General features: G+C 72.1%; 4 protein-coding genes across 9 annotated transcripts; 1 reads left to right on the top strand and 3 right to left on the bottom strand.

The window, feature by feature from the left end:
- Positions 1–14: 14 nt before the first annotated feature.
- On the bottom strand, positions 15–4,084 carry CSAD (cysteine sulfinic acid decarboxylase). Its single transcript, XM_040539627.1, has 14 exons — positions 3,718–4,084; positions 3,505–3,631; positions 2,920–3,010; positions 2,726–2,832; positions 2,529–2,644; positions 2,375–2,454; positions 2,244–2,298; positions 1,523–1,639; positions 1,360–1,424; positions 1,162–1,243; positions 885–1,084; positions 733–784; positions 398–487; positions 15–323 (listed from the first exon to the last, which is right to left on the bottom strand). The coding sequence occupies exons 1-14, from the start codon at positions 3,841–3,843 to the stop codon at positions 150–152; spliced, it is 1,482 nt and encodes a 493-aa protein (XP_040395561.1). The 5' UTR covers positions 3,844–4,084; the 3' UTR covers positions 15–149.
- Positions 4,085–5,030: 946 nt separating this feature from the next.
- On the top strand, positions 5,031–8,211 carry ZNF740 (zinc finger protein 740). 4 transcript variants are annotated; one of them, XM_040539624.1, is made up of 7 exons: positions 5,031–5,170; positions 5,774–6,003; positions 6,572–6,712; positions 6,863–6,949; positions 7,060–7,150; positions 7,256–7,374; positions 7,470–8,211. In XM_040539624.1, exons 2-7 carry the CDS (start codon positions 5,986–5,988, stop codon positions 7,557–7,559), a joined length of 546 nt encoding a protein of 181 aa, XP_040395558.1. In that variant the 5' UTR covers positions 5,031–5,170; positions 5,774–5,985; the 3' UTR covers positions 7,560–8,211. The 4 variants fall into 4 exon arrangements, with proteins under 4 accessions (XP_040395558.1, XP_040395556.1, XP_040395557.1 ...); XM_040539622.1 differs by having other exon boundaries at positions 5,033–5,170; positions 7,027–7,150; XM_040539623.1 differs by having other exon boundaries at positions 5,034–5,170; positions 5,774–6,201; positions 7,027–7,150.
- Positions 8,212–8,787: 576 nt separating this feature from the next.
- ITGB7 (integrin subunit beta 7) lies at positions 8,788–16,267 on the bottom strand. 3 transcript variants are annotated; one of them, XM_040539620.1, is made up of 14 exons: positions 15,041–15,290; positions 14,712–14,984; positions 14,183–14,353; positions 13,848–14,089; positions 13,128–13,286; positions 12,951–13,046; positions 12,780–12,869; positions 12,455–12,595; positions 11,815–12,002; positions 11,308–11,528; positions 10,319–10,541; positions 9,657–9,901; positions 9,076–9,236; positions 8,788–8,976 (listed from the first exon to the last, which is right to left on the bottom strand). In XM_040539620.1, the coding sequence occupies exons 1-14, from the start codon at positions 15,231–15,233 to the stop codon at positions 8,884–8,886; spliced, it is 2,496 nt and encodes an 831-aa protein (XP_040395554.1). In that variant the 5' UTR covers positions 15,234–15,290; the 3' UTR covers positions 8,788–8,883. The 3 variants fall into 3 exon arrangements, with proteins under 3 accessions (XP_040395554.1, XP_040395553.1, XP_040395555.1); XM_040539621.1 differs by lacking the exons at positions 8,788–8,976; positions 9,076–9,236; positions 15,041–15,290 and adding exons at positions 16,016–16,089; positions 16,160–16,267 and having other exon boundaries at positions 9,248–9,901; positions 14,712–14,913; XM_040539619.1 differs by lacking the exons at positions 8,788–8,976; positions 9,076–9,236 and having other exon boundaries at positions 9,247–9,901.
- Positions 16,268–17,041: 774 nt separating this feature from the next.
- Positions 17,042–25,180, bottom strand: RARG (retinoic acid receptor gamma). Its single transcript, XM_040539828.1, has 8 exons — positions 24,958–25,180; positions 21,296–21,444; positions 21,088–21,229; positions 20,398–20,555; positions 20,002–20,178; positions 19,636–19,840; positions 19,036–19,194; positions 17,042–18,523 (listed from the first exon to the last, which is right to left on the bottom strand). The coding sequence occupies exons 1-8, from the start codon at positions 25,043–25,045 to the stop codon at positions 18,360–18,362; spliced, it is 1,242 nt and encodes a 413-aa protein (XP_040395762.1). The 5' UTR covers positions 25,046–25,180; the 3' UTR covers positions 17,042–18,359.
- Between the last annotated feature and the right edge of the window lie 1,942 nt (positions 25,181–27,122).

The raw sequence follows: 27,122 nt of genomic DNA, 5'->3' as shown, positions 1-27,122 counted from the left end.
CGGGATTCATTCCACGGTAAAAAGGGGTTTATTCCACCCATCCTCACAGCACGGTGGAGGCCGGTCCAGCCTTCACTGGGGTACGAGCAGGGGGAGCACCCCCCGCCCTCGGTCCCCAAATGTCCCCCCCCAGGGGGGCGTGCAGGGCCCTAGAGGTCGCGCCCCAGCCTCTCGATCTCGTCCAGGAAGAAGTCGAGGTCGGCCCTGGTGACGGCGGGGCTGGTGACGATCTGCCGGAAGAAGTTGACCCTGGTGCCGTGGGGCTGGTAGCCCACCATCATGGAGCCCTCCTTCATCATCCTCTCCTTGATGGCGGGGGCCACCTGCACGGGGACAGGGCCATGGGGGGGCTGCCGGGGGGATTGTGGGGGGGCGGGGGGCTGGGTGCTGCGCTCACCTTCCCCAGCCGCGGCCAGAAATCCTCGCGGCCCTCGCGGCCCCGCAGGCTGGGCGGCACGAACCAGAAGCAGAGGTTGATGAATTCGGGCTGCGGGGGGCGGGGGGGGCAGAAAATGGGCTGAGGGCGGGGGGTCACCGGCACCTCACCGAGGTCACCGGCACCGGCTGTGCCCTGCTTCTGGGGACACCCTGGTGGATTGGTGTGAACCCCAAAGCGGCCGCAGGACAGGAGGGGGGTGCTCCCTGCTCCCACCCCCCCGGGGCTCGCCCGCGAAGCCGCAGCACCGAGGCGTGAAATCACCCCGATGGCGGCGCAGGCGCGCGGCCCCGTACCTCGAGCACCAGCTGGAAGCCGTCCCTCCGCCTCAGCTCCTCCGCCAGGTACCTGGGGACGGAGCAGCGTCAGCCACGGCCCCGGGGCCACGAGGTGCGGGGGGGGCATCGCACAGCCCCCCCTGGGCTCGGGGAGGGGTCCCGGCGCTCGCCTGGTGCAGGCGAAGGCCCTGTCAACGCGGCGCTCCAGCCCCTCGGTGCCCACGGCCTTCCAGAGCAGCCAGAGCTTGAGGCAGTCGACGCGGCGGCCGCACTGCACCGTCTTGTCGCCAGTGTCGTACGCCACGTCGTAGAATTTGTCGGGCTGGAAGAGGTACGCGGCGCCCGCCCCGTGGCACCGCTGCAGCAGCCCCTGGGGGAGGCCACAGGGGGCTCAGCACCGGGGTCCTGGGGGGCCTGGAGGTCCCGGGGTGGGGGCGCGGGACCTACGGAGGTGTCGCGGAGGAGCAGAGCTGAGCACTGCAGCCCCACCGCCAGCATCTTGTGCGGGTTCCAGGCCACCGAGTCAGCCCTGGGAGGAGAACGGGGTCAGGGGGTCAGGGGGACGATGCCACCGCCCCCCCCAGCCCCCCCAGCCCCCCGAGTCCTTAAGCAGCGAGTCCCGAGCCCGTCTCGCAGCGCGGATACCTCTCGATGCCGGCCAGGAGGTGCCGGTGCGTCCTGGAGAGCAGCGCGCTCCCGCCCCAGGCGGCCTGCGGGGCACAGGGGGTGGGAGCAGGGGGCGCCCCCGGGGCACCCCAGGGGATTGGGGCCGCGGGGAGACCCCTCCCGTCCCCCCCCGGAGACTCACGTCCACGTGGAGCCAGAGGCCGTGGCGCTGGCACACGTCCGCCACGCTGCCCAGCGGGTCGAAGGCGCCCAGGACGGTGGTGCCGCACGTGGCGCTGACGAAGAAGGGCACGGCGCCCTGGGGGGCGGCGGGGTGGGGACGGGGGCAGGGGTGGGGACGGGGCAGCACAGCGGGATGGGGGCGGTGCATTGCAGGGGGGAGCACAATGGGGCCGGGGGCAGCGCATTGGGGTGAGGGGCAGCACATTGGGGTGAGGGGCAGCACATTGGGGTGAGGGGCAGCAGGTAGGGGCCGGGGGCAGCACATTGGGGTGAGGGGCAGCACATTGGGGTGAGGGGCAGCACATTGGGGCCGGGGGCAGCACATTGGGGTGAGGGGCAGCACATTGGGGTGAGGGGCAGCGCATTGGGGCCGGGGGCAGCACATTGGGGTGAGGGGCAGCACATTGGGGTGAGGGGCAGCACATTGGGGCCGGGGGCAGCACATTGGGGTGAGGGGCAGCAGGTAGGGGCCGGGGGCAGCACATTGGGGTGGGGGGCAGCGCATTGGGGTGAGGGGCAGCACATTGGGGCCGGGGGCAGCACATTGGGGTGAGGAGCAGCAGGTAGGGGCAGGGGGTGGCACATTTGGGCCAGGGGCAGCACGTTGGGGCTGGGGGCAGCACAACGGGGTCAGGGGATTCACAGAGGATCCCACCACGGCCGGCTCCCTGTGGCCTCACCTCGCCTTTCGCCCTCTCGATCTCCTTCTCCAGCTCCTCGGGGATCATCTTCCCCCTGTGGGGTGCCGGGGGCTCAGCGGCGGGGCTGGGGGTCCCGTCCCGACCCCCCCCACGGTGCCCAGGGCCCTCACCTCTCATCCGCGCGCACCAGGAAGACGTTGTCGGTGCCGATGCCCAGGAAGGCGGCCCCCTTCTCGACGGAGTAGTGGCTCTGGGGGGGGGCAGCAGGGTTGGGGGGCCGGGGGGGGCTGCCCCCGAGCCCCCCCACCCTGTCCCCGTCCCCACCTCCTGTGAGGCGAAGAGCGCCAGGCGCGGCAGGGCCCGGCTGCCCCTCTGCCGGCCCTCGGGGAAGCGCTGGAAGCGGGCGACGTTCATGGCGTACATGTTGGAGACGGAGCCTCCTGCGGGGGGGGCGCTCAGCACCGGCCCCGGGGGGCGATGCGGACCCCGGGACCCCCCCGCAGCTCCCCCCACACACACACCGGGGCAGAAGGTGCCGTCGCCGCTGCCCCATCCCACCAGCTCCCGCAGCTTGGCCAGCACCACCTCCTCCATCAGCACGAACACCGGGGCGATCTCGTACGTGTACCTGGGGGCAGCGCGACAGGACCGGGGGGGGCTGGAAACGGAGCCCCCCCACGCCCCGAGAACCGCCCCCGCGTCCCCAGGCACCCACTGGCTGGTGTTGAGGGCCTCGGTCAGCAGGCGTCCCGCCAGCGCGTGGTGGTCCAGCCCCGAGAAGAGCTGGTTGAAGAAGCGGGGGTGTCCTGGGGGGGGACGTGGGGGGCATCAGCCACGGGGGGGCCGGGAGCCCCCGCACTGCGGGACCCCGGGGACACGGCCCTGACAGGACCACGGGGACGCGGCCACGGGGCGGCAAAGGGGGGTGCAGCTAGGTCCGTGGGGTGGGGGGACACGAGCGGGGCGGGTGGGGTCTTGGGGGTGACACCTTAATGGGTGGGGGGACGCAAGTGAGGTTGCTGGGACCTTTATGGGTAACAGGGACACGAGTGGCGTTGTTGGGATCTTTGGGGGGGGACCTTAATGGGTGGGGGGACGCGAGCGGGGCTGGGGCTGCTGGGACCCGTGTGGGTGGCGGGGCCCTGACCGGGACGTGCGGGACCCCCGCTCCCGGGGCAAGGAGCAGCCGGGCGGGGAGGGGGCCCTGCCGGCAGCCCTGGGATCGACTGGGACCGACTGGGACCAACGACTGGGACCGACTGGGATCGGCCAGGACCGCCGGGTCCGTCCGTGCGCTCACCGGTCTTGACGCTGTAGCGGGCGACATCGCGGCAGCGCTGCAGCAGGCGCTGCGGGGGCTCCCCGTGGCTGCGCAGCTCCAGGTCCAGCAGCGCCCGCAGCTCCCGCGGCTCCCTCCAGTCGCACACCTGGGCCAGGCCCCGGCGCTCAGCCCCCGGCACCCCCGGAGGGGCTCGGGGACGCCCCCCCCGCCCCGTGCCGGCCCCGCTGGCACCTTGAGGGCCGTGTCCGTGCCCTTGCGGACGGCCTCGTCCAGCAGCACCTCGAAGGCCTCCCGCAGGAATTCCTCCCCCGCCGCCCTGTCCAGGCCCGGCCGCTCCAGCGCGCTGCCCTCCGCCATCACGGCCCCGCCACGCCGCTCATCCCTGCGGGACGGACGGACACAGGACGGACGGACACACGGAGGGACAGACGGACACGGGGCGGCCGTCACTCCCCCGCGGGGGTCCCTGTTTCCAGGGGACGATGCCCCGGCCCCCCCGTTCCCCTCACCTCGCCCGATTTCTCACCACAAGCGCGGGGGCGAAGGGCGGCAGCCGGCACCCGCGTCCCCTCCCAGCGGACAGGGGCAAAGTGCGGCCCCCCCCCGGCGCTGGCGTCCCCAGGGAGGGGCTGCGGGGACGGCCCAGCGCCTCCCAGTGCGCCCAGTACGGGCTGCTGGTCCCAGCTGAAGGCTCCCGATGGCAATGTGAGGGGACGGCGGTGGGCCCGGCCCTGCCCGGGGGGCTCTGGGGGTGCCCCCCCCATTTGGCCCCCACCCCAGGGTGGGACGGGGGCACCGGGGGCACTCATCTGGGGGGGGGCAGGCTGGGGACAGCGGGGGGGGCTGAGGGGAGTGCCGGGGGGGGGGGCGCTGGGGAGGGCAGGGCCGGGGGCACGGCGGGATGGGGGGGGCATAGAATGGGGGGAGAGGTTTAAAAGCCACCCCTGGGGCAATACAAGGGGGCAAGGAGCCCCTGGGGGGCAGAAACAGGGGGGGAAGGACACCCCGGGGGACAATAATGGGGGTGGGAGGACCCCTTGGGGGCCGATTTGGAGGGAAAGGTCCCCTCGAGGGGCAGTACCGGGGCAGAGGGACCCCTTGGGGGGCAATATCCAGGGAAAGGACCCCCCAGGGGGCAATAATGGGGGTGGGAGGATCCCTCAGGGGGCAATACCGGGGGGAAAGGCCCCATGGGGGGGCAATAACGGCGTGAAAGGACCCCTCGGGGGGCAGTAACAGGGGCAGGAGGAGGTCCCGGGGGGCAACACCGGGGGAAGGGAACCCCCGGAGGCAGTACCGGGGGTGGGAGGACCCCTTGGGGGAAATATGGAGGGAAAGGACCCCCCGGGGGCAGTACCGGGGGCCGGAGGACCCCCGGGGGCAGTAACGCCCCCCCCGGCCCAGGCCGCCCCGCTCCCCCCCCCGGTTGCCCTGGAGACGCCCTCCCGGCCCCAAGATGGCGGCGCCGCGCTGGGCTTCACGCGCCCTTAGCGCGCATGCGCGGCGCCGCTCCCCCCGCGCGGCTCCCCACCGGAAGTCCCGGCCGCGGCGGCGGCGGCGAGGGGGGGGAGAGGAAGGGGAGGGCGGGCGCTTCCGGTTCCGGGTCGGCGGCGGCGGCCGAGGAAGGGGGGGCGGCGGCGGCCGTTTGTAAACTCGGGGCGGCGCGGAGCGGAGCGGCCGGCAGGTACGGGCCCCGCCGCCCCCCCGGCACCGCGAGCGGACGGGGGAGGGGGGGAGGCGCCGCGCCGGGCCCGGCCCCCCCCAGCCACACACCGCGGGGCACCGGGCCCGGATGGGGGGGGCGGGGAGGGGGAGGGGCTGCAGGTGGGGGGGGCTCAGCGGGAGGGGGTGGGGCCCCGGGACCGGAACCCCCCGGGGATCGAGGGCCCCCCCCGGTAATAAGACCCCGGGACCGAGAACCCCCCCGGTAGAAGCCCCCCCCGGTAATAAGACCCCCCCGGAGCTGAGAAGCCCCCCCCGGGGCCCGGTGACCTCCCCCTCCGGGCCCGGCGGCCCCCCTCCCGATCCCCCCCCCCCGGGGACCGAGACCTCCCCCCGGGACCGGTGCCCCCCCTCCCCAGTTCCCCCCCCCTTTTTGGGGCTTGCAGCGTGACCCCCGCCCCCCAAAAGCCCCCCCCGCGACCTGTCACCGTGCCACCCCCCGTTAAGGTGCCCCCCCACCTTTAAGGCCCGCTCCCCCCGCCCCCATCTCCCCCCCGCCCGGTGCCACCCTCCCGGGTGCGCCCCCCCCGTGCCCCCCCCCCATCACGTCTCCTCCTTCCCGCAGGCGAAGACCCGCAGCAGCGTCTCCCGCACGGAGCCGGCGCCCCCCCGAGGGCGGGGGGCCGGGGATGACCCCCCCGTGAGGGCGCCGAGGCCCCCCCCGGCGCCGTCCCCCCGCTCCCCCGCCCCGCCCGGCCCCGTCCCCGCCGGGGGGGCCCGAGGAGGAGCCGCCCCCCCCAGCGCAGCCACGGCACCGGGCGCCCCGATCCCCGCACGATGTCGGCAAAGTGGAGGGTACTGGGCAAGACCGGCCAAAAAAAAATGATTAACTGAGAGAAAAGCGCACAAAAAATACAAAAAAAGCCAAAAAGCCAAAAGAAAGCAAAAAAAAACCAGAGCGAGGCTTCCTAAAATCCTTCCCTGGGAGCGTTAAGGCTAAGGCATTGCCAGTTGAGGACAGACAGACAGACAGACAGACCCAGCATGGCTCAGGTAATGAGCCCCGCGCCCCCCCGCCCCCCCGGGGAGCCGCTCAGCCCCGGGACGCCCGGCGGCCCCCCCGGCTGCCCCCCCCCAGCCGCCACCGCCGCCGGGCATCTCTCCCCGGCCCGGCCGCGCTCCCCCCGCCCCCCTCCTCTCCCCGCGTCCCCCCCCTCCCCTCTGCCCCCCCCGCCCCCCGTTAGCGGTTAGGCCCCCGCTTTGGCTCGCGCCCCCCCCCCGGGGCGGCGTGAGGCGCCCCCCCCCGTCCCCGGCAGGGCTTCGGGCGCCGCGTGTGGAGGGCCGGGGCGCTGCGTGGCTCGCACCTGCAGCTCGCCGCCCTTCTCTTCTCTTCTCTTCTCGCCCCCCCGCGCCCCCCCTCCAGGCGAGCCTCCTGGCGTGCGAGGGCCTCTCGGGCGTGTGCCTCGTGCCCACGGCGGCCAGCAAGAAGATGATGCCGAAGCAGGGCGCCAAGGCGGCGGCGGAGGGCCGCGAGCGCGGCGGCGGCGGCAGCCCGGAGGTGCTGGTACGGCCGCAGCGCGGGGGGACGCGGGGGCAGCAGCGGCGGCGGCGGCGGCAGCGGCGGCAGCAGCAGCGGCGGCAGCGGCGGCAGCAGCGGCGCCGCCGGGGGTCTCACCGCGAGTTTTTTTCCGCCCCCCCCGCCCCGCCCCACAAGGCGCTGCGCCAGGACGGCGAGAAGCCGCGCGGCCGCAAGGAGGAGGAGACGGCTGAGGCGTCGCAGCCCAAAAACTCCATCAAAAAGGCAGGTGGGGGGGGAGGATGGGGGGGGGCAGCGCCCAGCCCCGCTGGCGGTGGGGGCTGACGGGGCCGCCCCCCCAGATGGTGGTGATCAAGCAGAACGGCTCCTTCCAGCTGAGCAGCGCCAAGAACTTCATCTGCGAGCTCTGCTACGGCGCCTTCCGCAGCAGCTACCACCTCAAGAGGCACATCCTCATCCACACCGGTAAGGGCGCCCCAAATAACCCCCCCAGCCTAATTAACCGCCCCGGGCTCGTTACCTCGAGGCAGGGGCAGCGTTCCCCCCCCTGAGCGCCCCCCGTGCCCCCAGGCGAGAAGCCCTTCGAGTGCGACGTGTGCGACATGCGCTTCATCCAGAAGTACCACCTGGAGCGCCACAAGCGCGTGCACAGCGGCGAGAAGCCCTACCAGTGCGAGCGCTGCATGCAGGTACGGGGCAGCAGGGCCTGGGGGGGCTCCTCGCCCCCGGGGGGGCTCCTCCTCGCCGGGGGGGCTCCTCACGCCCTCCCCGTGTCCCCCCGCAGAGCTTCTCCAGGACAGACCGGCTGCTGCGACACAAACGGATGTGCCAAGGCTGCCAAACCAAAGCCCCCGAGGCGCAGCTGCTGCTCTAGGCCGAGGTGACCGCTCGCAGCGGGGCGCGGCCGGGCGCTCGGGGCCCCCCCCGCCGCGGGGCCGGGGGCGCCGCCCCCCCAGGACTGCCGGACGAGGTCCCGACACTGTACATAGGCCGAAGACGATCCGGAAACCTTCCCCCGGCCGGCGGCGGCCTTCCTCTCGTCCCCCCCCGGCCCCCCCACCGCCGGGCGCCTCCCGGCGGCCCGAGAGCGGCGCGCCCCAAATCCCGCGGGTGGGGCGCCCGGCGGCCAGGAGCCTGCCCCAAAACCCTCGGGTTTTGCGAGAAAAGCGGAGCGAGAGGCGGGGCCCGCCCCGGCCACTTCCCCTCTCGGTGCTCGCCAGGGTTTGGGGCTCGTGGGCCCCCGCCCCACCGCCACCTTCACGGGGGGGCTGCCCAGAGCCCCCAGCCCCAAAACCGACCCCAAAACCGACCCCAGAAGTCCCCGTGACCCGGTCAAAGCCCAGGAGCCGTCGCGTGGGGAGAGCCGAGAAGCCGGGGGGGGGCTTCTGCTCACTTCTGAGCCATCCTGGGGGGAGCGCGGGGCCCCCCCGCTGCGTCGGGGTCCCTGGGGAGGAGGGGGCAGCGCCCGGGCCCGCTCAGGGCCCCCCCAGCCCCCCTCAGCCCGCTGCGAGCCGAGCAACCGCCCCCCCCCCGGCGCCTCCGAAAGCGCCGGCCTCAAAACCAAACCCAGGGCGGGGGGGGGAACGCCTCGGGGCAGCGCTCCCACGGGGGGGGGCGATTCGGCGGCTGCCCCCCCCGTAGTCCCCCAACACCCCCCTGGGGGCCCCCGCGGCCTCCCCCCTCTTCCTCTTCTGGGGGAGCCGTGTGGGGGCGGCGGGGACCCCCCCGGGGCGAGCAGCGCCGGGAGGGGCCGGACGCGGGCACGGGGTCGCCCCCAAACCCCGCGGGGGCTCCGTTACCGCCGGGGGGGGGGCGCAAAGGAGCGGCCGTGGGCGCGGCGGGGGCTGACGAGGAACGGGAGCGAAACCGCGCGCGGCGCCGCGGCTCGGGGGGGGGGTTCCGTTTTGTTTCGGTTTTCGTTGTTTTTAATATACTTATTTTGCTATGGGGGGGCGGGGGGGCGCGGCGGGGGCCAGCATCCCTTTCGAGCTGTAGTTTTTATAAGGCCATAAACTCGTCTCTTTTTACCAGTAGCGTGGCGTCTGTTCCTTCGTGCCGGTAGGGTATTTAAATAAAACTCGATGGTTTCCCTTTTCTACCCTCGGCTCTGCTTCTTCTGCCGGGAGGGGGCTTCTTTTGGGGGGGGGGGGGGCGGGGGTCAGGGTCCAAGGACAAAAAGGGGGGACGCTCGGGGGGGGTCACTGCGGGCCCCCCGCGCCGCCGTCCCCTCGCTGCGGGCAGTAGCCGGGGTTGACGACGGTGGTGGTGGCGCTCCTGAACAAGGGGTTGTTCTGCGGGGGGGGGCACAGACACGGGGTCACCGCCGGCACCGGGACCCCCCCGGCCCCGCAGCCCCCCCGGGGGTCCCGCAGCCCCCCCCGGTCCCGTACCTCGTCCCAGCGCGCGCGGCGCCGCTCCCGCTCGAAGCGTCGCACCTCGCGCCGGTCGCGGAGCTCGGCCCAGCCGCGGCCCCCGGCCGCCAGCAGCAGCCCCCCCGCCACGATCCCGGCCACCAGCCCGGCCGCCAGCGCCGCCGGGTGCTGCGGGGGGGCTGGGGGTGGGGGTCAGCGGGGCCGGGGGGGCCCCCACCGCCCCCCCGAACCCGGCAGGGGGGGGTGCGTGGTGGCCAGGAGCCCCCCGAACACAGCTGGGGGGGCCCATGGACACCAGGACATCCCCAGGCCTGTCTAAGGGGTGCCACGGGGGCCAGGACCCCCCCCCCCCCCAAAACCCATCCAAGGGGTCCCAGGGGGGCCAGGACCCCCCAAACCCCGCCAGGGGTCCCATGGGGGCCAAGGGTCCCCCCTCACCATGGTCAAGGGGGTCCTGTGGGGGCCAGCACCTCCCCAACCCCAGCCAGGGGGTCCCATGAGACCAGCCCCCCCCCCCCAACCCAGTCCCTTGGGGTTTGGGGACCCCCAGGTGTGGGGTCCCTGGGGGGCTTGGGGTCCCGGCGCCCCCCTGTGCTCACCCTCCTCAGCCCAGACGGTGACCGCCACGTCCCCGCCGTCCTCCTCCTCCTCCTCGTCCTCCTCCTCGCCGCCCCCCCGCTCGATGAGGAAGACGAGGATGCGCCCGTCGGCCGCCTTCTCCCGGCACAGGGCGGGGGTGGGGGGGGCCGGGGGGGGCAGCACCCGCAGCACCGTCCCGTTGCAGGCCTGGCTGCAGTTCCCGCGCAGGGGCCCCCCCCCGAAGGCGCCGCAATCCACGCAGTCCCTGGGGGCAGCCCCTGGCCCCGTCACGGCCCTGTCCCTGTCCCTGTCCCCAGACCCCCGGTCCCCCCCTGTACCTGTCCCCGTGTCCCCAGGGTCCCCCCCCGCGTCCCCGTGCCCACGGCCACCCCATACCCTCCAAGCCCTCGTCCCCACATCGCGGCCACCCCGTCCGTACCCTCCGTGTCCCCACCCGTCCCTGTCCCCACGTCCCCTGCCCCCATCCCATCCCTGTCCCCATTCCCCAGCCACCCCATGTCCCCACGTCCCTTGTCCCCATTCCCCTCCCATCCCTGTCCCTACGTGCCCCTGTCCCCATCCCATCCCTGTCCCCCTGTCCCCATCCCACGCGCCCCATTCCCCAACCCCCAATGTCCCCAACGCCCCAGTGTCCCCTGTCCCCCCGTTGCCCCCCGCTCACCGCAGGCGCTGGCAGGGCCCGGGGCAGGAGGGGCAGCGGGCGCAGAAGGGCCCCACAAAGCCGGGCTGGCAGCGGCAGCGCCCGCACTCGCAGCGCCCCCGCCCGCTGCACTCGCGGCCCCCCCGGCGGCAGCCGCCCCGCGCCAGGCTGCACCCGCAGCCGCCGCCCGCGAAGCCCGCGTGGCACCGGCACCGCCCGCACTCGCACGCGCCCCGCTGCGGGCCTGCAACAGGACGCGGCCGTGGGAGCCCGCACGGCACCCGCGGGACACGGGGGGGACGGGGACGGGACCCTAAGGATGGGACCCAGGGGATGGGGACAGGGACGGGACCCTGAGGGCAGGGGCTGGACCCCAAGGATGGGGACAGGACCCACAGGGCACGGGTGGGGTCTGTGGGAATGGGACGGGGTCAGGACCAGGGAATGGGAACCTAAGGATAGGGACGGGGACGGGACCCTAAGGACGGGGACGGGGACAGGACCCAGGGGATGGGGGTGGGACTCTAAGGATAGGGAAAGGGACAGGGCTCCGGGAACAGGGACAGGACCCAAAGGATGAGGACAGAGATGGAGCCCTGAGGATAGGGACGGGGACAGGGACAGGGGCCAAAGGATGGGGACAGGGACAGAACCCAGGGGACGGGACCTTAAGGATGGGGACCAAACCCACAGCACATGGATGGGATCTGTGGGAAGGGGACAGGGACGGGACCCAGGGGACAGGGACAGAGACAGATCCCTAAGGGCAGGGACGGGACCCTAAGGGTGGGGGTGGGTCCCAGGGGATGGGGACAGGACCCAAAGGACGGGGACCAAACCCACAGGACACGGACAGGACCCATGGGAACACAGCAAGGATGGGACCCCGTGGGGATATGCAATGGGGAGGGGACCCCACGGGGGCACACCACCAGGACAGGACCCCTCCAAGGGATGGGGACCCCACAGACTGCCCCCCCCCGTGTCCCCCATATTCCCCCTGCACCCACCTCCGCAGGGCAGCCCCTCGTGCCGCTCGCAGGCGCTGCTGTCGCACTCGCAGAAGCGGCCGCTCAGCCCGGGGGGGCACTCGCAGGCGCCGCAGACGCAGTGCCCCCGCCCGCTGCAGGGGGGGGCCGTGCTGTTGGGGGGCCGGCAGCCCCCCCCCACCTCCTCCTCTGCCTCCGGCCCCTCGCACTCGCAGCGCCGGCCCTGACGGCCCACGGGGCACCTTGGGGTGGGGGGGGCAGGGTCAGCCCCACAGCCCCCACCCCACCACCCCCATCTGACCCCATTGCCCCCACCTGACCCCATAGCCCCCACCCCACCGCCCCCATCTGACCGCATTGACCCGTATCTCACCCCACAGCCCCCACCCCACCGCCCCCTATCTGACCCCATTACCCCCATCTGACCCCATTGCCCCCACCCTGCCCAAAGCCCCCACCCCACCGCCCCCATCTGACCCCACTGACCCGTATCTGACCCCACAGCCCCCCCCCCGGGCCCCCCCAGACCTGCAGACGCCGCAGTCGAGGTCGCCCCCGTGGCAGAGGGGGGCACGGGGGGCGCGCTGGGCGCAGGGGCAGTGGCAGAGGGTGCGCACCTCGAGGTGCAGCTGCTCCGGCACCCCCAGCACCCGCAGGGCCACGTGCTGGGGGGCCTCCAGGCACGCGTCCGCCCGCACCCGCACCGTGAAGTTCACCTGGGGGGGGACAGCCACGGGGGGGGGGGGACACCCAAAAGTTGGGGACAGCCACGGGGGGGGGACAGCCACGGGGGGGGGGACAGCCGTGGGTTGGGGACGCTACCAGTGAGGGGACACACAAGGGACAGGGACACCCATGGGAAGGGGACACCACAACCACACGGTGGGGACATTTGTGGGGTGGGGACACCCACGGCGTGGGGACAGCCACAGTGTGGAGACACTCATGGGACGGGGACATTCGTGGGATGGGGACACTGACGGGAGGCATCCACGGGACAGGGACACCCATGGGATGGGGACAGCCACGGCTTGGAGACATTCATGGGAAGGGGACACCCACAGGATGGGGACACCCGAGGGATGGGGACAACCATGGGACGGGGACACCCCCGGGTCAGGGACACGAGCGGCAAGGGGACCCCCGTGTGACGCCCCCCCCCCCCCACCTGCTGGTTGACGCGCACGCCCGAGCAGAGGCCGCGGTGGGGCTGGGGGGGCTCGGGGGGGCCCCCGCAGTGGGCCTGGAAGCTGAGGCTGAGCCCGGGGGGCAGTGGCGAGTGCTGCAGCTCCACCGTCGAGGTCAGGCTCTGGGGGGGGCGGGAGGGGGGGGGCGCACGTCAGCACCCCCCCCCCCGTGTCCCCATGTTCCTTCTGCCCCCCCATGTGCCCAGCGTCCCCATGTCCCCCGTGCCCCCCCCATCCCCCCCCATCCCCCGTGCCCCAGGTGTCCCCCCGTGCCTCCCCCCCCCGTAACCCCCCCACCCCCCTCACGTTGTAGGCGTCCGTGATGAGCTGCACCACGTTGCTGGAGTCGTCCCGCAGCTCCCCCACCACCGACTTGGGGATCAGGCGGCTCAGCTCCTGCGGGGGGGGGGGGTCAGGGACCCGGCATCATTGCGGTGCCCCCCCCGCCCCACCCCCCTCTTCCCAACCCCCCCGGACCTTGTAGAGCGGCACCGTGGGCCGGGTGACGGCGAAGATGGGCTGGATGTTGGCGGCCGACAGCACCTGCGCCAAGTGCCCCACCGAGGGGTAATCCTGCAGAGGGGGGGGGCACGAGTGGGCGCTGCGTGCCCCCCCCCATCAAAATCCGCCCCCCCCCGGGGTGCCGGCACCTACGTAGAGGTGGCTGCGGTTGTAGACGCCGCTGGCGTCCAGGTGGCAGCGGCTGTCGCTGGGCAGGACGATGCCGGCCAGGCGCCCGTCGCCTGCCGTGTGGAACGCGTCGTCCGAGGCAAACACCAGCAGCCGCGTCACGGGGCGCCAGCCGATGCGCTCCTGCGGGCACCAGGCCTTGCACGCGCACCATGCCTTGCACGGGGCTTTGCACACGCACTGCACCTCGCACGCGTGCGGCATGCAGGGCAGGCACAGCACCTTGCACATGCTCTGCTTGCAGGAAGGCACAACTGCTCTCTTGCACACATACTTGCAGACCCCACTGCCACCAGCTTGCACACACACACAGCCATGCACACCAGCAGGCACGCGCATATGCACACCTACTCTTGTGCCCGTTTGCACGCACCCACTCTCCTGCATGCACCACTACTCCTGCATGCAGCCCCGCTTTTGCTCTTGCACGCAGATACCCTTGCATACATCTGCACTCTTGCACGCACTTGCTCTCATGCACACTTGCACTCTTGCCTGTGCCCCCCCCTTGCACAACCCCCCACTTTCCGTGTGCCTCTCCTTGCCTGTGCCCCCTCTCTTGCACATGCCCCCCTCTTGCACGTGCCCTCTCTATTGCACGTGCTCCCCCCTTGCACGTGCCCCCTGTTGCTCTCTTGCACGCCCCCTCCCCTTTTGCCTGCCCCCCTCGCCCCCAGCCCCCACCTGGCACAGCGCCACCTGCATCATGGCGTCGAAGCCCCCCTCGGGCGCGTCGAGGTTGCCGGAGATGCGCTGCCCCTCGAGGCGCCGCGCGAACTCCCCGGCGTCAGCGGTGAGCGAGAGCAGGTGGCGGAAGGCGGCGGGGGGGTCGCAGGGCTGCCCCCGCTCGGGGCAGGGGTTGTGCAGCTTGGAGGGCACCGTGCTGACGAACGGCAGCACCGGCTTGTCCACGAAGGCGCCGAACCCTGCGAGGGCACGGCGCGCTCAGCGTGGGTTTGGGGGGGGGTTGGAGGGGTTTGGGTGTTTTTGCTGTTTTTTTTCCCCGGGGGGGGTCCCACCGATGCGCACGGAGGTGGAGGCGTTGCGCAGGGCGGCCAGCAGGTCGCTGCCCAGGCGGCGCAGCGTGCGCAGGTCGTCGCGCATGGAGTACGAGAGGTCCATCAGGTAGTAGAGGTCCAGCGGGAGGCCGCCCGCGCGCCGGAACCGCACCTCCAGGGGCCGCTCCTCGCCTGGGGGGGCAGTCAGGGGACCCCCCCGGGACCTCAGTGCCCCATCCCCCCCATCTGCCCCGACTGCCCTCCCTCTCCCCACCCCCCCATTGCACCCCCATCTCCCCCATCCCCATTTACCCCCCCTTCCACCCCCACCTGCCCCCCCCATTCCAAACCCATCCTCCCCCCACTCCCCCCCATCCTCATTCCCCCCCCTTCCACCCCCATTACCCGCCTCCATCCCCATCTGCCCCCATCCCACCCCCCCCATCCCCATTCCCCCCCCATTTCCCCCATCACCCCCATTCCACCACCCCCATCCCAGTTCCACCCCCATTCCACCCCCCCCAGTACCACCCCCCCGGCCCCCCCGCACCAGGCCGAAGCTCCAGCGCAATCCTCTGGGGCCGCAGCTGGCTCTGCGTCCTGCCCCCCCCGGCCCCCCCCAGCTCCTCGTCCTCCAGCACCCGCGTGCGCCCGCGGGGCTCCAGCACGGCGTGGGGGGGGCACCCGGCGCGCTCCAGGGCCTCCCGGGGGGCGCAGCGCGACGCCTCCGCCTGCCCCCCCCGCGTGAAGTCCTGGGCGGGGTGGGGGGGGAAGCACCCGCCTGGGTCCTGGGTCCGGCACCGAGCACCGTGCACCCAGCACCCTGCGCCCTCTGTGGTCCCGCACCCCCTTCCAGCACCCAGCACCTGCACCCAGCACCTGCACCCTCCAACACCCTGCACCTGGGTCCTGCACCCTGCACCTGCACCCAGCACCCCCTGTGGTCGTGCACCCCCCATCCAGCACCCTGCGCCCAGCACCCCACATCCGTCACCTGCACCCAGCACTTGCACCGCTCACCCTGCACCCCATGTGGGTCCTGCCCCCAGCACCTGCCCCCAGCACCCCGCATGTCCCCTGCCCCCCATTTCCCTCTGCACCCCACGTCCCTCCTGCGCCCGTTGCTCCACGTCCCCTGCACCCGTGCCCCCCGCGCCTCCCCCCCGCACCCATTACCCCACCCCCCCCGCCCCTCCCCCCCGCACCCCTGGGACGTGCGAGACGGGGCCGGGTGCACCCCCCCCGCCCCCCCGCTGTTTGTCACCGAGGTTTCGCTGCTTCCTGGTGACAAACCGCGGGGCCCGGGGGGGGCACCAAGAGGACAGGGGCGCGGCGGGCACCCCACGGCATGGGGGGACAGGGGGGACCCCTGGGACGGGGGGGGCACTGGGGATGGGGGGGAGCCCAGGGGCCTTGGGGACCCTGGGGACAGTGGGGACCCCATGGCACAGTGAGGAGCCCAGGGACCCCCGGGACCCCCCCCGGGACCTCAGGGACCAAGTGCCCCCCCCATGGGGTGCGTGGGGCATCCGGGGGACAGCGGGGCCCCCCCGGGACCCCCCCGGCACAGCGTGACCCTAGGAGACCCCCAGGCACCCCCGAAATCAGTCTGGGACCTTCATGGGACCCCCCCATGGGGCCCCCACCCCTCAACGTGAACCCCCAAAAGTAGGGACCCCCTCCCCAGGACACAGGGACCCCCCCAGGACATTGGCCCCCCCCCCCAGGACACGGGGCCCCCGATTCCCTAGCGGGGCAGGTGAGAGTTGGGGGTGAGCCCCCCCTGGGGGTGCCCTGGGGGTCGCGGAGGGGTCCCGGGGGGGTCGCGGGGGGGTCCCGGGGGGTCCCACTCACCGGCTCCTCGCACCACGCGCAGTGGGGGTGTGAGCGGATGCACTCCTCACAGGTGGGCTGCGGCTGGCAGGACCCTGCGGCAGGCCGGGGGGGTCAGGGGGGGCCCGGGGGGGGGGCCCTATCCCCTCATCCCCCCCCCCTCACCTGCCCCCCCAGGGGCCGCCAGCAGCAGCGGCAGCAGCAGGAGCCCCCCCGGCCGCCCCATGGCCCCGGCGCTGCAGGAGGGAGGCGGCGGCTGCGGGGCCCCCCCGGGGCGGGGCGGGGCGGGGCGGGGGGGGGGCCGCATCCTGCCCGCTATGGGAGGGCTGCGGGGGGGGGGGCGGGCGCTATGGGGGGGGGCTCTATAGGGGGGCATGGGGGACGCTATAGGGGTTATGAGGGGGCACGGGGAGAGCATGGACCGGGGGGCACGGGGGGGCATCGCAGCCCTTGCCGGTGTCGCCCCCCCGCGGCCACCCGGGGCCCTGCAGCCACCGGCGGGGGGGGTGGTAAAGGGGGGGGGGGCGGGACCCGCCGTGTCCCCGCCTCGTCCCGGGGGAGGGGGGGGCCTCAGGTGTCCCCCCCCCGTCCCACGGGGCGTCCCCCTTGTCCCCAGGAAGGAGTTAGCGGGGGGGGGGGCCGCTGTCCCCAGGCGCCCCCCATCACCCTGGGGGGGTCCCCATTGTCCCCGGGTGTCCCCCATTATCCGGGGGAGCCCACCCCTTGCTCCCAGGCCCCCCCCCCCATTACCCCGGGGGGGTCCCCATTATTCGGGGGGGTCCCTCCACTGCCCCCCATTACCCCTGGGCCCCCCCCGCTGTCCCCAGTTGTCCCCCAATTACCTTGTGGGGGGTCCCCATTGTCCCCGGGTGTCCCCCATTACTCCGGGGGGGTCCCGTCATTGTCCCCCATTATCTGGCCCCCACCCCACTGTCCCCCGTTATCCCCGTGGGTGCACCCCCCCTCCCATGGTGTCCCCATGCCTCCCTCCTTGTCCCCGTGGCCCCGCCCCCACGGGGGGGTCCCCAAGGAGCACGCCGCCCCCCCCTCGTTTCCATTTCTTTATTTTGCAAAAATAGAAAAGCCCCGTGGCCCCCCCGGGGGGGGCGGGGCGAGCTGTAAACATGGCTGCGGGGCCCCCTCCCGCGGGGGGGGGCAGCTCGGGCACCGGGGGCGGCGACAGCGGGGTGTGGGGGGGGGGGAGGCGCCCCCCCCCCCCCGGGACCTCCCCCCCAGGGTCCGGGGGTTTGGGGAGGCCCCGGTGTAAACGCAAAGGAATAAATAACGGGAGAAAAGTGCTGCCCCGGGGGGGGGGCACCCCCCCGTGTAGTGTAACAGGCCCCCCGCCAGCCCTGCACCCCCAAAATTAGGGGGGGGGCGTGGGGGGGCGGGTCCAGCGCTGGGGGGGGGAGGGCAGGGGCACCCCCCACACACACCCAGCCAGGCCGGGGGTAACAGACATCGGGGACGGGGGGGAAATTTGGTCCCGGGGGCAATTGGAGCGCCCCCCCCCCTTGTAAAGCTGCCCTGGGAGGGATTTGGGAGGGGGGGTACGGGGCAGGGCCCCCCCATGGCATTGGGGTCTTTATGGCTTTGAACACCCCCACTCCAGCGGGGTGGGGGGGTGGGGGGGCGCCATGCGCCCCCATCTTTGGTCTCTGTAGTGTTGTGTGCCCGAGGGGGGGGGGGCAAAGACAAGGGGGGGGGATTTTGGGCCCCCCCCCCACCCCAACAGCATAGAAAAGCAAAACCCACAAGCAGCCCCCCCCCCCCCAACCACCGCTTTTATATAAAATAACCCAGCAAATAAAATGCCCCCCCCTCCGTACAGCTGGGGGGGGCGAGTCCTATCTGCACACCCCTCCCCCAAACAGCACCCCCCGGGGGGGGGGAAGCGGGCCCCCCCCCCCCCAAATCCACCCTGTCTCATTTTGTCTTCCTAGACATGAATAAATAAAGTCCTGGCTGTGCCCCCCCCCCGTTTTTTTTTTGGGGGGGGCACGGTGTGTGGGGGGAACGTGGCACTCCTGGGGGTGCCGGTCGTTAATTGAGGGGGGCAATTTCTGTCCATTGTTGCCCTCTCCTTTAAGCGCCCTCCCGAAGCTTGGGGGGGGGGGCAGCGGGGGGGGCCTTTGGCATGAAGCTGAGGATGGGGGGGGCCCCCCCGGGCCCCCCCAGCTTAAGGCAACGGCTGCGCCGCAGGGACCCCCCCTGGGCCTGGCTCCGTCAGTCTCTGGAGCGCCCACCTTGCAAAAAGCAAGTTTTTTTTTGGGGGGGGGGAATGGGGGGGCACCGTGCACCCCCACCCCCCAACGGCTGTGTTGTATGGGGGGGGCTGGAAGCGGTGGGCGCCTCCCCCCCCACCTTAGGGCGAGGCGGGGGGGCCGGGGGGGGCATCCTGGTCTGCGGGGGGGGCCGGGGGGGGTGGCGCCTCCTCCTCGAACATCTCAGGGTTCTCCAGCATCTCGCGGATCAGGGGGGGCATCGGGCCCGGGATCTCCATCTTCAGCGTGATGGCACGCTCCGCGCCTGCCCCCCCCCCGCAGATGCTGTTCGTGACCCCCCCACACACCACGAGACCCCCCCCGGGACCCCTCTCACCACCAGCCCCCCCCAACTCTCTGCATCCCCCCATGCAAACGACCCCGCTGTGAGCTCCCCCCCATCCCCACGGGCTTCTTGTGAGCCCCCCCCGAAACTCCCCCCCTCCCGAACTCCCTCCTCAAAACTCCCCCCCCAAGGCCCCCAAATTCCCCCCCAAGCCCCCCCTCCAAAAATCCCCCCCAAAAACCCCCCAAATTCCCCCCCAAGCCCCTGGTCCAAAATTTTGCCGCCTAAGACCCCCAAATTCCCCCCCAAGCCCCCCCCCTCCAGAACTCCCCCCCAAAGCCCCCCCCCAACACCCCCGTGCCCCCCTGGTGCCCCTCCACTGCCCCTCCGCCCCCCTTCCGCACCCCCTTGCCCCCCCGGCACCCCCCCAACTACCCCCCGCCGCCTCCCCCCACCCCCCCGCTGCCCCCCCCCGTCCCCCCCCCGCGCACCCTTGGTGCTGATGCCTCGCAGGTCGGTGATTTTCATCAGCATGCGGGGGAACATGTGGGGCTCGCGGGGCCGCCGCCGCCGCGCGTACACCCGCAGCGCCTCGAGCAGCGGCTCCTGCAGCCGCTCCACCTTCTGCGGCTCCTCCAGGTCCATGCGGTCTGGGGGCGCGGGGGGGCGTCAGGACCCCCCCCCAAAAAAAAGAACGCGTCCCGCAGCCCCAAGGGTGTGCGCGGGTGGACGCAGGGCGGCACGGGGAGGGGGGCTTCAGGACCACCCCCCGTACCCCCCAGCCCCCCCATCTCACCCCACACCCCTGAGCCCCCCCTGCGCCCCAGCCCCCTGCGGCCCCCTGCAGCCCCCCACCCCCCCCAGCCCCCCACACCCCCCGTCGCCCTGCGACCCTCCCCCGGCACCCCCACATCCCCTGCAGCCCCCTGTAATCCCTGCGGCCCCCCCTCAGCCCCCCGGCACCCCCACATCCCCCGCAGCCACAAGCGGTCCCCCACACCCCCCACGCCCCGCAGCCCCCTGTGACCCCCCCGGCCCACCTCGGCCCCCCGCCCCCCCCCACGTTCCCCCACCCCCCCGCCCCCCCGCACCGCCGCAGATGAGGCAGATGGCGCTGAGCAGCCCGGTCTCGGTGTCGTCCATGCCGAGGGGCAGCAGCTGCCCGGCGAAGGCGAAGACGAGGTCGGTGAGGGGCCCGAAGCCGGCGTTGTGCATCTGCGTGCGCGTCAGCGTCAGCCCGTCCGAGAACGTCATCGTGTCCTGCTCGGGGGTGTAGCGCGTGCAGATCCGCAGCATCTGCGGGAGCGGGGGGTCAGCACCGACAGCCCCCCCCCGAACCCCCCCCACTGCACACCCCCCTAGTGCAGCGCGTGCAGATCCGCAGCATCTGCGGGAGCGGGGGGTCAGCACCGACAGCCCCTCCCCATGCCCCCCCCAGTTCCCTTGCCCCCCCGCACCAGGATGTCGAGGCAGGCGGCCTTGAGCAGAGTGATCTGGTCGGCGATGGTGAGCGCGGTGAAGCCGGGCAGGCGCTTGGCGAACTCCACGATCTTGATGATGCACTTGGTGGCCAGCTCGCTGAACTTGTCCCACAGCCCCAGGTCCAGCTGCACGCGGTGCTCCGCGCTCGAGTTCTTGGGGTCACCGGGGGGGGGGAGACGGGGGGGTCACCGGGGGGGGGTCACCAAGGGAGCCACTGCCCCCTTCTGCATCCCCAGCCCCAGGTCCAGCTGCACACGGTGCTCCGCTCTCAAGTTCTGGGGCCGGGAGGGGCAGGGGGTCACCGGGGGGGTGCAGGGTCACCTGGGGGGGCCCCCCACCCCGCCGCCCCCCCCGGGGATGCGGGGGCTCACCGTGGTGTACTTGCCCAGCTGGCAGAGCGAGGGGAAGGTCTCGGTGTGCGCCCTGCGCACCCTCTGGATCAGCTCCTCCAGCGCCGGGCTCAGCTCGCGCCCGGCCGCCTCCCCCCCCCGCGCCTCCTTCTTCTTCTTGTTGCGGTCGTTGCGCACGGCTGCGGGGGGGGGGACACGTGGGGGGGGGGGCGCGGGGATGCTACGGGGCACGGCGGGACCCCCAGCGCGCGGGGGGTGGGCGCCCATCCCAGTGCGGTGCGACTGCTGGGGGTGATGGGGGTGGGGGGGTCGGGGGGGTTTGGGGGGGGTTGGGCGGGGTTTGGGGGGGTCACAGGGTGCCCCCCATTCCCGCCCCATCCCCAGGCTGTGTTTCCTCTCCCCCTTGGGGGGCGCAGGGACAGGATGCACCAGCGGCAGGATATCCACATATAGCACAGTGTGGCCGGGGGGGCCTGCCAAGGCCCCCCCCAGCACACACACTTGCCCCCCCCCCCCGAAAAAGCCACATACTCCCCCCTTCCCCCCCCCCCCCCCCAATAAATCCCCCAACCCCACCCCAGGGGCTGCCCACAGGGATGGCAGAGCAGGGGGGAGCCAGAGGGGCACGGGGGGGTCCCAGCAGGAGGGGGTGGGTTGGCTGCCCCCTCCGCACCCCCCTGTGCCTCCCCCGGCCCCCCCCAGCCCACGCACCCTCCTTGGACATGCCGACGTCGAAGCACTTCTGCAGGCGGCAGGACTGGCAGCGGTTGCGCGTGGCCTTGTTGATGTGGCAGCGGCCGTCGCGGTGGCACGTGTACACCATGTTCTTCTGGATGCTGCGGCGGAAGAAGCCCTGCGGGGGGGTAAGCCGGGGGGGGGGAGGCACGGGGGGGGGTCCGCGCCAGGTGCCCCCCCTCACCTTGCAGCCCTCGCAGGAGCTGACGCCGTAGTGGTAGCCCGAGGACTTGTCGCTGCAGACGAAGCAGGGCTTGTAGACGCGCGGAGGCGGCGGCGGCGAGGGCGAGCCGGGCACCATCTCCGGGGGGGGGCTGCGCGGCGCCTCCACGCCTGGGGGGGCACGGGGGGGTCGAGGGGGGGATGGTCAGCGCGGTGCCGGCTGAGCCCCCCCTCGCGGCCCCGCTCTGCGTCGTGCAGGTGGGATTTCCCCCTCGGCTGTGCCCTGCTTGCTTCAAAGGGAAACTGAGGCACGGGGAGGATGGGGGGGGGGTCCCAGCGCTTTGGGGGGGTCCCAGCCCCTCGAGGGGGGGCATCCCCCCCAGACAGCGGGGGATGGGGCAGTGGGGGGGGGCAAGGGGCGAGGGGGGGGGGCAGAAGAACAAGGGATAAAGAGGGAGGGGACAGCGGGGGACAGATGGGGGGGGACAGGGGGACCCCTAGGCTGCGTCCCCCCCCCCTCGAGGACAGGACCCGGGGGGGTCCCGGTGCCCCCCCCACTCCCCCCCTTGTCCCCCTGTCCCTGTGTCCCCCTCCCATCACCCTGTGCCGGGAGGGGGGTGGCGCGTGTTTTTCTGGCGGGGGGGGGGGGTCGGGTTTTTTCTCGCCTGTGTCCGGGTGCGGCCCCTTGTGTGCGCACGGGGGGGGGTGGCAGGGGGGCGGCATTTTTTTAAGGAAAAAAGAAGAAAAAAAAAGGCGAAATTGCTGAAATTGAGGAAATTCCTGCCCGGGGCCGGCGGCGGGCCCCAAAACGCTCCCAGCTGGGCGCGGGGGGGCGAAACGGGGGGGGGAGGTTGGGGGGCGTTGATGGGGCATTGGGGGGGTGTTTTTTCGGGGGGGGAGGGGGAGGTGGTTTTTTGGGAGCGTCTTTGGGAGGTGTTTTTTTGGGGGGTGTTTTTTTTCAGGGGCTGTTTTTTGGGGGGCTTCTTTGGGGAGGGGTTCTGGGGGTGTTTTTTTAGGGGGGGGGTTGTTTTCTGGTCCCCAGCAGCCAGCCACCGGCCCCCCCCCGGCCCCCCCCCGCCACAACCACAGGCACGCACCACACCCAGCGCCGCCCCCGCGCAGGCGCTGCACCGCCGGGGGGAGAAACTGGGGGGGGAGGCACCCCAAAGGCCCCCCCGGCATCTCCTGAAATATCTGGGTGCCCCCCCCGCCCCCCTCCCGTCCCCCCCCCGCCTCAGTTTCCCCCCCCGAAGGCAGCGGCGTTTTTTTTCCCCTTGTTGTGATTGTTGTGATTTTTTTTCGGGGGGGGCAACGCGGGCGCTCACACCCCAAAACCTGCCCCCCCCCGGGGGGGGCAACGCCCCGTTGTGCTATTTTTTTTTTTGGGGGGGGGGGGGGGGACAGGGTTAAGCAGGAACCCCCAGCACATGGAGCCCAGCGCCCGTTGGTGATTTGGGAGGGGGCGGATATTATAATGGGGGGGGGGGGCACAGCCCCCCCCCCCACCGCGGGGGGGTGTCCGGGGGGGGCAGCGCGTTTTGGGGCGGCCCCGCAGGGGTTAAGTGCCACATGGAGCCGGCGGGCAGCCAGCACTGGGCGGCTTCCAGTGCGGGACTGGAACCAGTTGGGCGGGGGGGGGCGGGGGGGCCCTGCTCATGGAGCGGGGGGGGCCCAGCCCCGAGCCCCCCCCACCGAAAAAAAACCACAAAACAGCGTCGGATTCCCCAGCATAAGCTGGGCTGCGATTTGGGGGGGCAGCAATGGGACCCCCCCCAAAATCCCCCCAAGCCCCCCCCAATTCCCCCCAGCCCCCCCAGCCCCCCCCGGCCCTGCCCCCCCCCTCGTTGCCCCCCCAAAGCTGGGGGCTCCGTGACCCCCCCCCAAAAACCAGGAACAAATCTCGCCCCCCCCCCAGCCTGGGCACCCCGGGACATGGGGGGGGCAGACGGGAGGGGGGGTGCCTCCCCCGGGGCTGCACACACCCATGCACAGATTTGCACACACGCCTTGCACATGTGTGCCCCCCCCCCACACCCATGGATGTGCGCCCCCACCCCCCCTGAGCTCATCCCATGCCCCACGGCGCTCGCACGCTCGCCCCCCGTGCTTGCACACTTGCCCCCCCCGCTTGCACACTAGCCCCCCCCCCCCCCCGGCGCTGTCACACCCACATACCCCGGCTGTGTCTCATAGGCGCCGCTGGCACACTTACTCACGCCCACAAGCCCGGCACGTACACACGCATGCACGCACATGTGCGCACACACGCACACGCATGCACACACACGCTTGCACACGGTGCACAAGCAGCCACACAACACGCTCACCTGCATGCCCGCAGCTCACACACCCGCACATGCCTGCAGCCGGCACCGCTCAGCCACACGCACTCGTGCACCATTGCACTCTCACGTGCTGTTGCACACTCATGTGCTGTCACACATTCACATGCCATCACACACCCGTGCACCATTGCACACTCACACACTGTCACACTCGCGCACCATCGCAGTTACTCACCATCACACTCATGCACCATCGCACACTCTCACACTGTCGCACACCTACAGCCCCACTCACACTTAGCCACCAACCTGCTCTAACATTCACACTCACATTCACACCCAGCCTCACACCTCACACTCGCCCTCACTCACAAGCTTGTACCTGCACACACTTGTTCACACCCCCCTCACACACTCACAGCCCCTCACAGTCCCACTCAGTTGTTCACCCTCACACTCACTCACACCCGTCCTTACACACTCACCCCCACCCCCCCCCACACTCACCCCCTCGCTCACTCTCTCACACTCACACTCACATTCACTCACCCCCATACATGCACATCCTCACCCTCACTCTCACCCTCCTCACTCACACTCACTCTCACACTCCCTCACTCACCCCCTTACACACTCACACTCACTGTCACACCTCACACCCATGCACACCCACACCCACTCCCCCTCATTCTCACACTCACCCTCCCTCTCACAGCCCTCACACCCACCCTCACCCCGTCACTCACACCCACCCTCCCTCTCACCCTCACTGTCACTTGCACACTCACCCCCACTCACCCCTCACTCACTCCACCCTCACCCTGCACCCTCACTCACGCTCACCCCCACACTCATGCACTTATCCTGTCACCCCCACACTCACGCTCACCCAACACCCTTGCTCACCCCCTTGCTCACACCCCCTCCCTCCCACACTCACTCCCACTCCCCCCACGACCTCACACTCGCCCCGTACACTCACTCCCACTCCCCCCACACCCACTCAGGCCCTCACCCCCACCCTTACCCTCGCTCACACCCACACCCAGCCTCACTGCCCCCACACTCACACTGTCACACACACCCTCACTCCCTCTCACCCCCCCCACTAACTCACACTCACACCTACCCCCACCCTCACACTCCCCCCACTCTCCCCCTCACACTCACCCTCCCTCATCCATCCTCTCACCCTCACACTCCCCCACCCTCACCCTCTCTCCCCACTCCCACTCACAGTCCCCGACTCGCACTCGTCCCCACTCACCCCCCCTCACACTCACCCCCCCGCACTCACACTCCCTCCCCCCCCGTCCCCCCGCCCCCCCCCAGCCGCCCCCAGCCCCCGCCCCGTCCCGGTTCCCGTCCCCCCGCGCCCCCCCGCGCCCCCCCCGCTCACCGAGGCGCCCCCCCAGCAGCGCTCCCCGCCGGTTGGTGACGTCGTGGAGCCGCCGCGGGGCCGACAGCGCCCCCAGGCAGCCCAGCATCGGGCCGGGACCGGCACCGGGCCGGGACACCGGGAACGGGACGGGAACGGGCACCGGGAACCGGCACCGGGCACCGGCACCGCCACCGCGGAGCGGCCCCGGCCCCGCCGCCACCGGGCCCCGGGCACCGGCACCGGGCGCGGCCCCGCTCGGCCCCGGCCCCGCCACGGCGGAGCCGCGGAGAGACCGCCCCGGGGGGGGGCGGGGCGGGGCGGGGGCACCGGCGCGGGGCGGGGGGCGCGGGGGAACCGGGGGGGACCGGGGGGACGCGGCGCGACCGGAGGGACCGGGGCGGACAGGGGACCGGGGGAACCGCGACGGGACGGGGGGAGCGGGGGCACTGGGACGGGGCGGGGGGGGGACGGGGGACACGGGGGGGACAGGGATGGGGCCGTGGGGTACAGGGGGACCCGGGGACAGGGGGACCCGGGGGTGGGGACGGGGACGCGGGACGAGGGGGGCAGTGGGGGACACGGGAGGACACGGCGTGTGGCACGGGGATGGGGGCACGGGGACGGGGGTGGGGGCACGGCACGGGGCGTGGGGACACGGCGTGGGACACGGGACAAGGCGTGGGACACGGGGACGTGGGGAGGGACGTGGGGAGGGACACAGGGTCCCCCAGTGGCCCCCTCCTGCTCTGCTCCAGCCGAGGCCCCAATTAAAGGCCCCAATTAATTAAAGGCCCCAATTAATTAAAGGCCCCAATCAGAGGCCCCGATTAACCCCACCCACGGGTAAGGGGGACCAGGACATGCCCCCCCTGGTGCACGGCCCTTGCACGCTCCTGCACTTTGCACACCTTTGCACAGGGCCGCCCTGGAGGCAGCGGGCGGCAGGGCTCCGTGCAAAGGGGCCCAGGGTTGTGCAAGGCTTGCACGGGGGTGGTTTAGCGCAAGGCTTACACAAGGGGGCAGTGCAAGGCTTGCACAGGGAACGTGTTTCTGCAGAAGTGCAACACGGGCGTGAGTTAGTGCAAGGGGCGTGTTATGAGGGTGTTTCCGTGCACAGGTTGCATGAGGGCTCGGTGCAAGGATTGCACAGGGGGTTTCCGTGCAAGGACTGCACAGGCGTGAGTTAGTGCAAGAGCTGCACGGGGGGGTTCTGTGCAAGGGTTGGGGGGAGGCTGTGGAAGTGTTGCACGGGGATGCTTTGGTGCAAGGGTCACGCAGAATGTTGGTGCAAGGGCTACCCAGGGGGTTAGTGCAAGGCTTGCACGTGAGTGCCAGGCTTGCACGGGGACACGTGTGCAAGGCGGTGGTGAGCAGCGCACGCTGAGCCACAGCCCTGTGCGCATGCAAGGGTTTGCACACTGGGTGCAGGTGGGCCTGGGGGGGAGCTGCAGCAGGCCCCTTGCACACGCGTGTGCGAGGCCTCCCCAGTCACGCCGCCCCGCCCCAGAGCACACTGGGAAGCTGGGAGTGACGCCAACGCCCGCGGTGCTCCCGGGGCACGCTGGGACACGGGGCCACATGCCAAGGGCCCCGGGTGCTCCCGGGGCACGACGGGACACGGGGCGTCACGCCAGCCCCGAGGCACGCTGGGACACGGGCTGTCACGCCAGCCTGCGCGTGCACCGGGCCCTGCACCCATGGCCGGGAGGCGCTGGGGGGCACAGGACCTCGCATGAGGCCTCGTGGGGCTGGGGGGCGTGCACGAGAGTGTGCAAGCATGTGCACATGCAAGACCATGCACGGGTGCATGAGTGTGCACAGTTGAGCAAGCATGTCTGCAAGATCACGTGTGTGATGATGGCGCACAAGTGTGGGGGCAGGCACGTGTGCAATGCCTTGCACGCTGGTGGTGATGCAGAAGTGAGTGCACATCTGCGAGCCCGCATGAGCCTATGTGAGCACGCGTGAGTGTGCAAGCATGCCCACATGCAAGACCATGCATTGCACGATGCTGCACACGTGTGTCAGCATGCGTGAGCGTGCAGGTGTGCAAGACTACATGCACGCAGCAATGCACACGCATGTGATCATGCATGAGTGTGTGCACACCCCTGCCGTGCCTTGCAGTGCGTGTGCCCTCTGTGCGTTGCACACACACCAGGTGTGACCCCGGCACCAGCAGC

The sequence above is a fragment of the Cygnus olor genome, chromosome 29 (assembly GCF_009769625.2).
Source record: "Cygnus olor isolate bCygOlo1 chromosome 29, bCygOlo1.pri.v2, whole genome shotgun sequence".
Classification (NCBI taxonomy): Eukaryota; Metazoa; Chordata; class Aves; order Anseriformes; family Anatidae; genus Cygnus; species Cygnus olor.
Note: the sequence above shows the minus strand (reverse complement) of the source record. Positions and strands in the feature narration are given on the sequence as shown.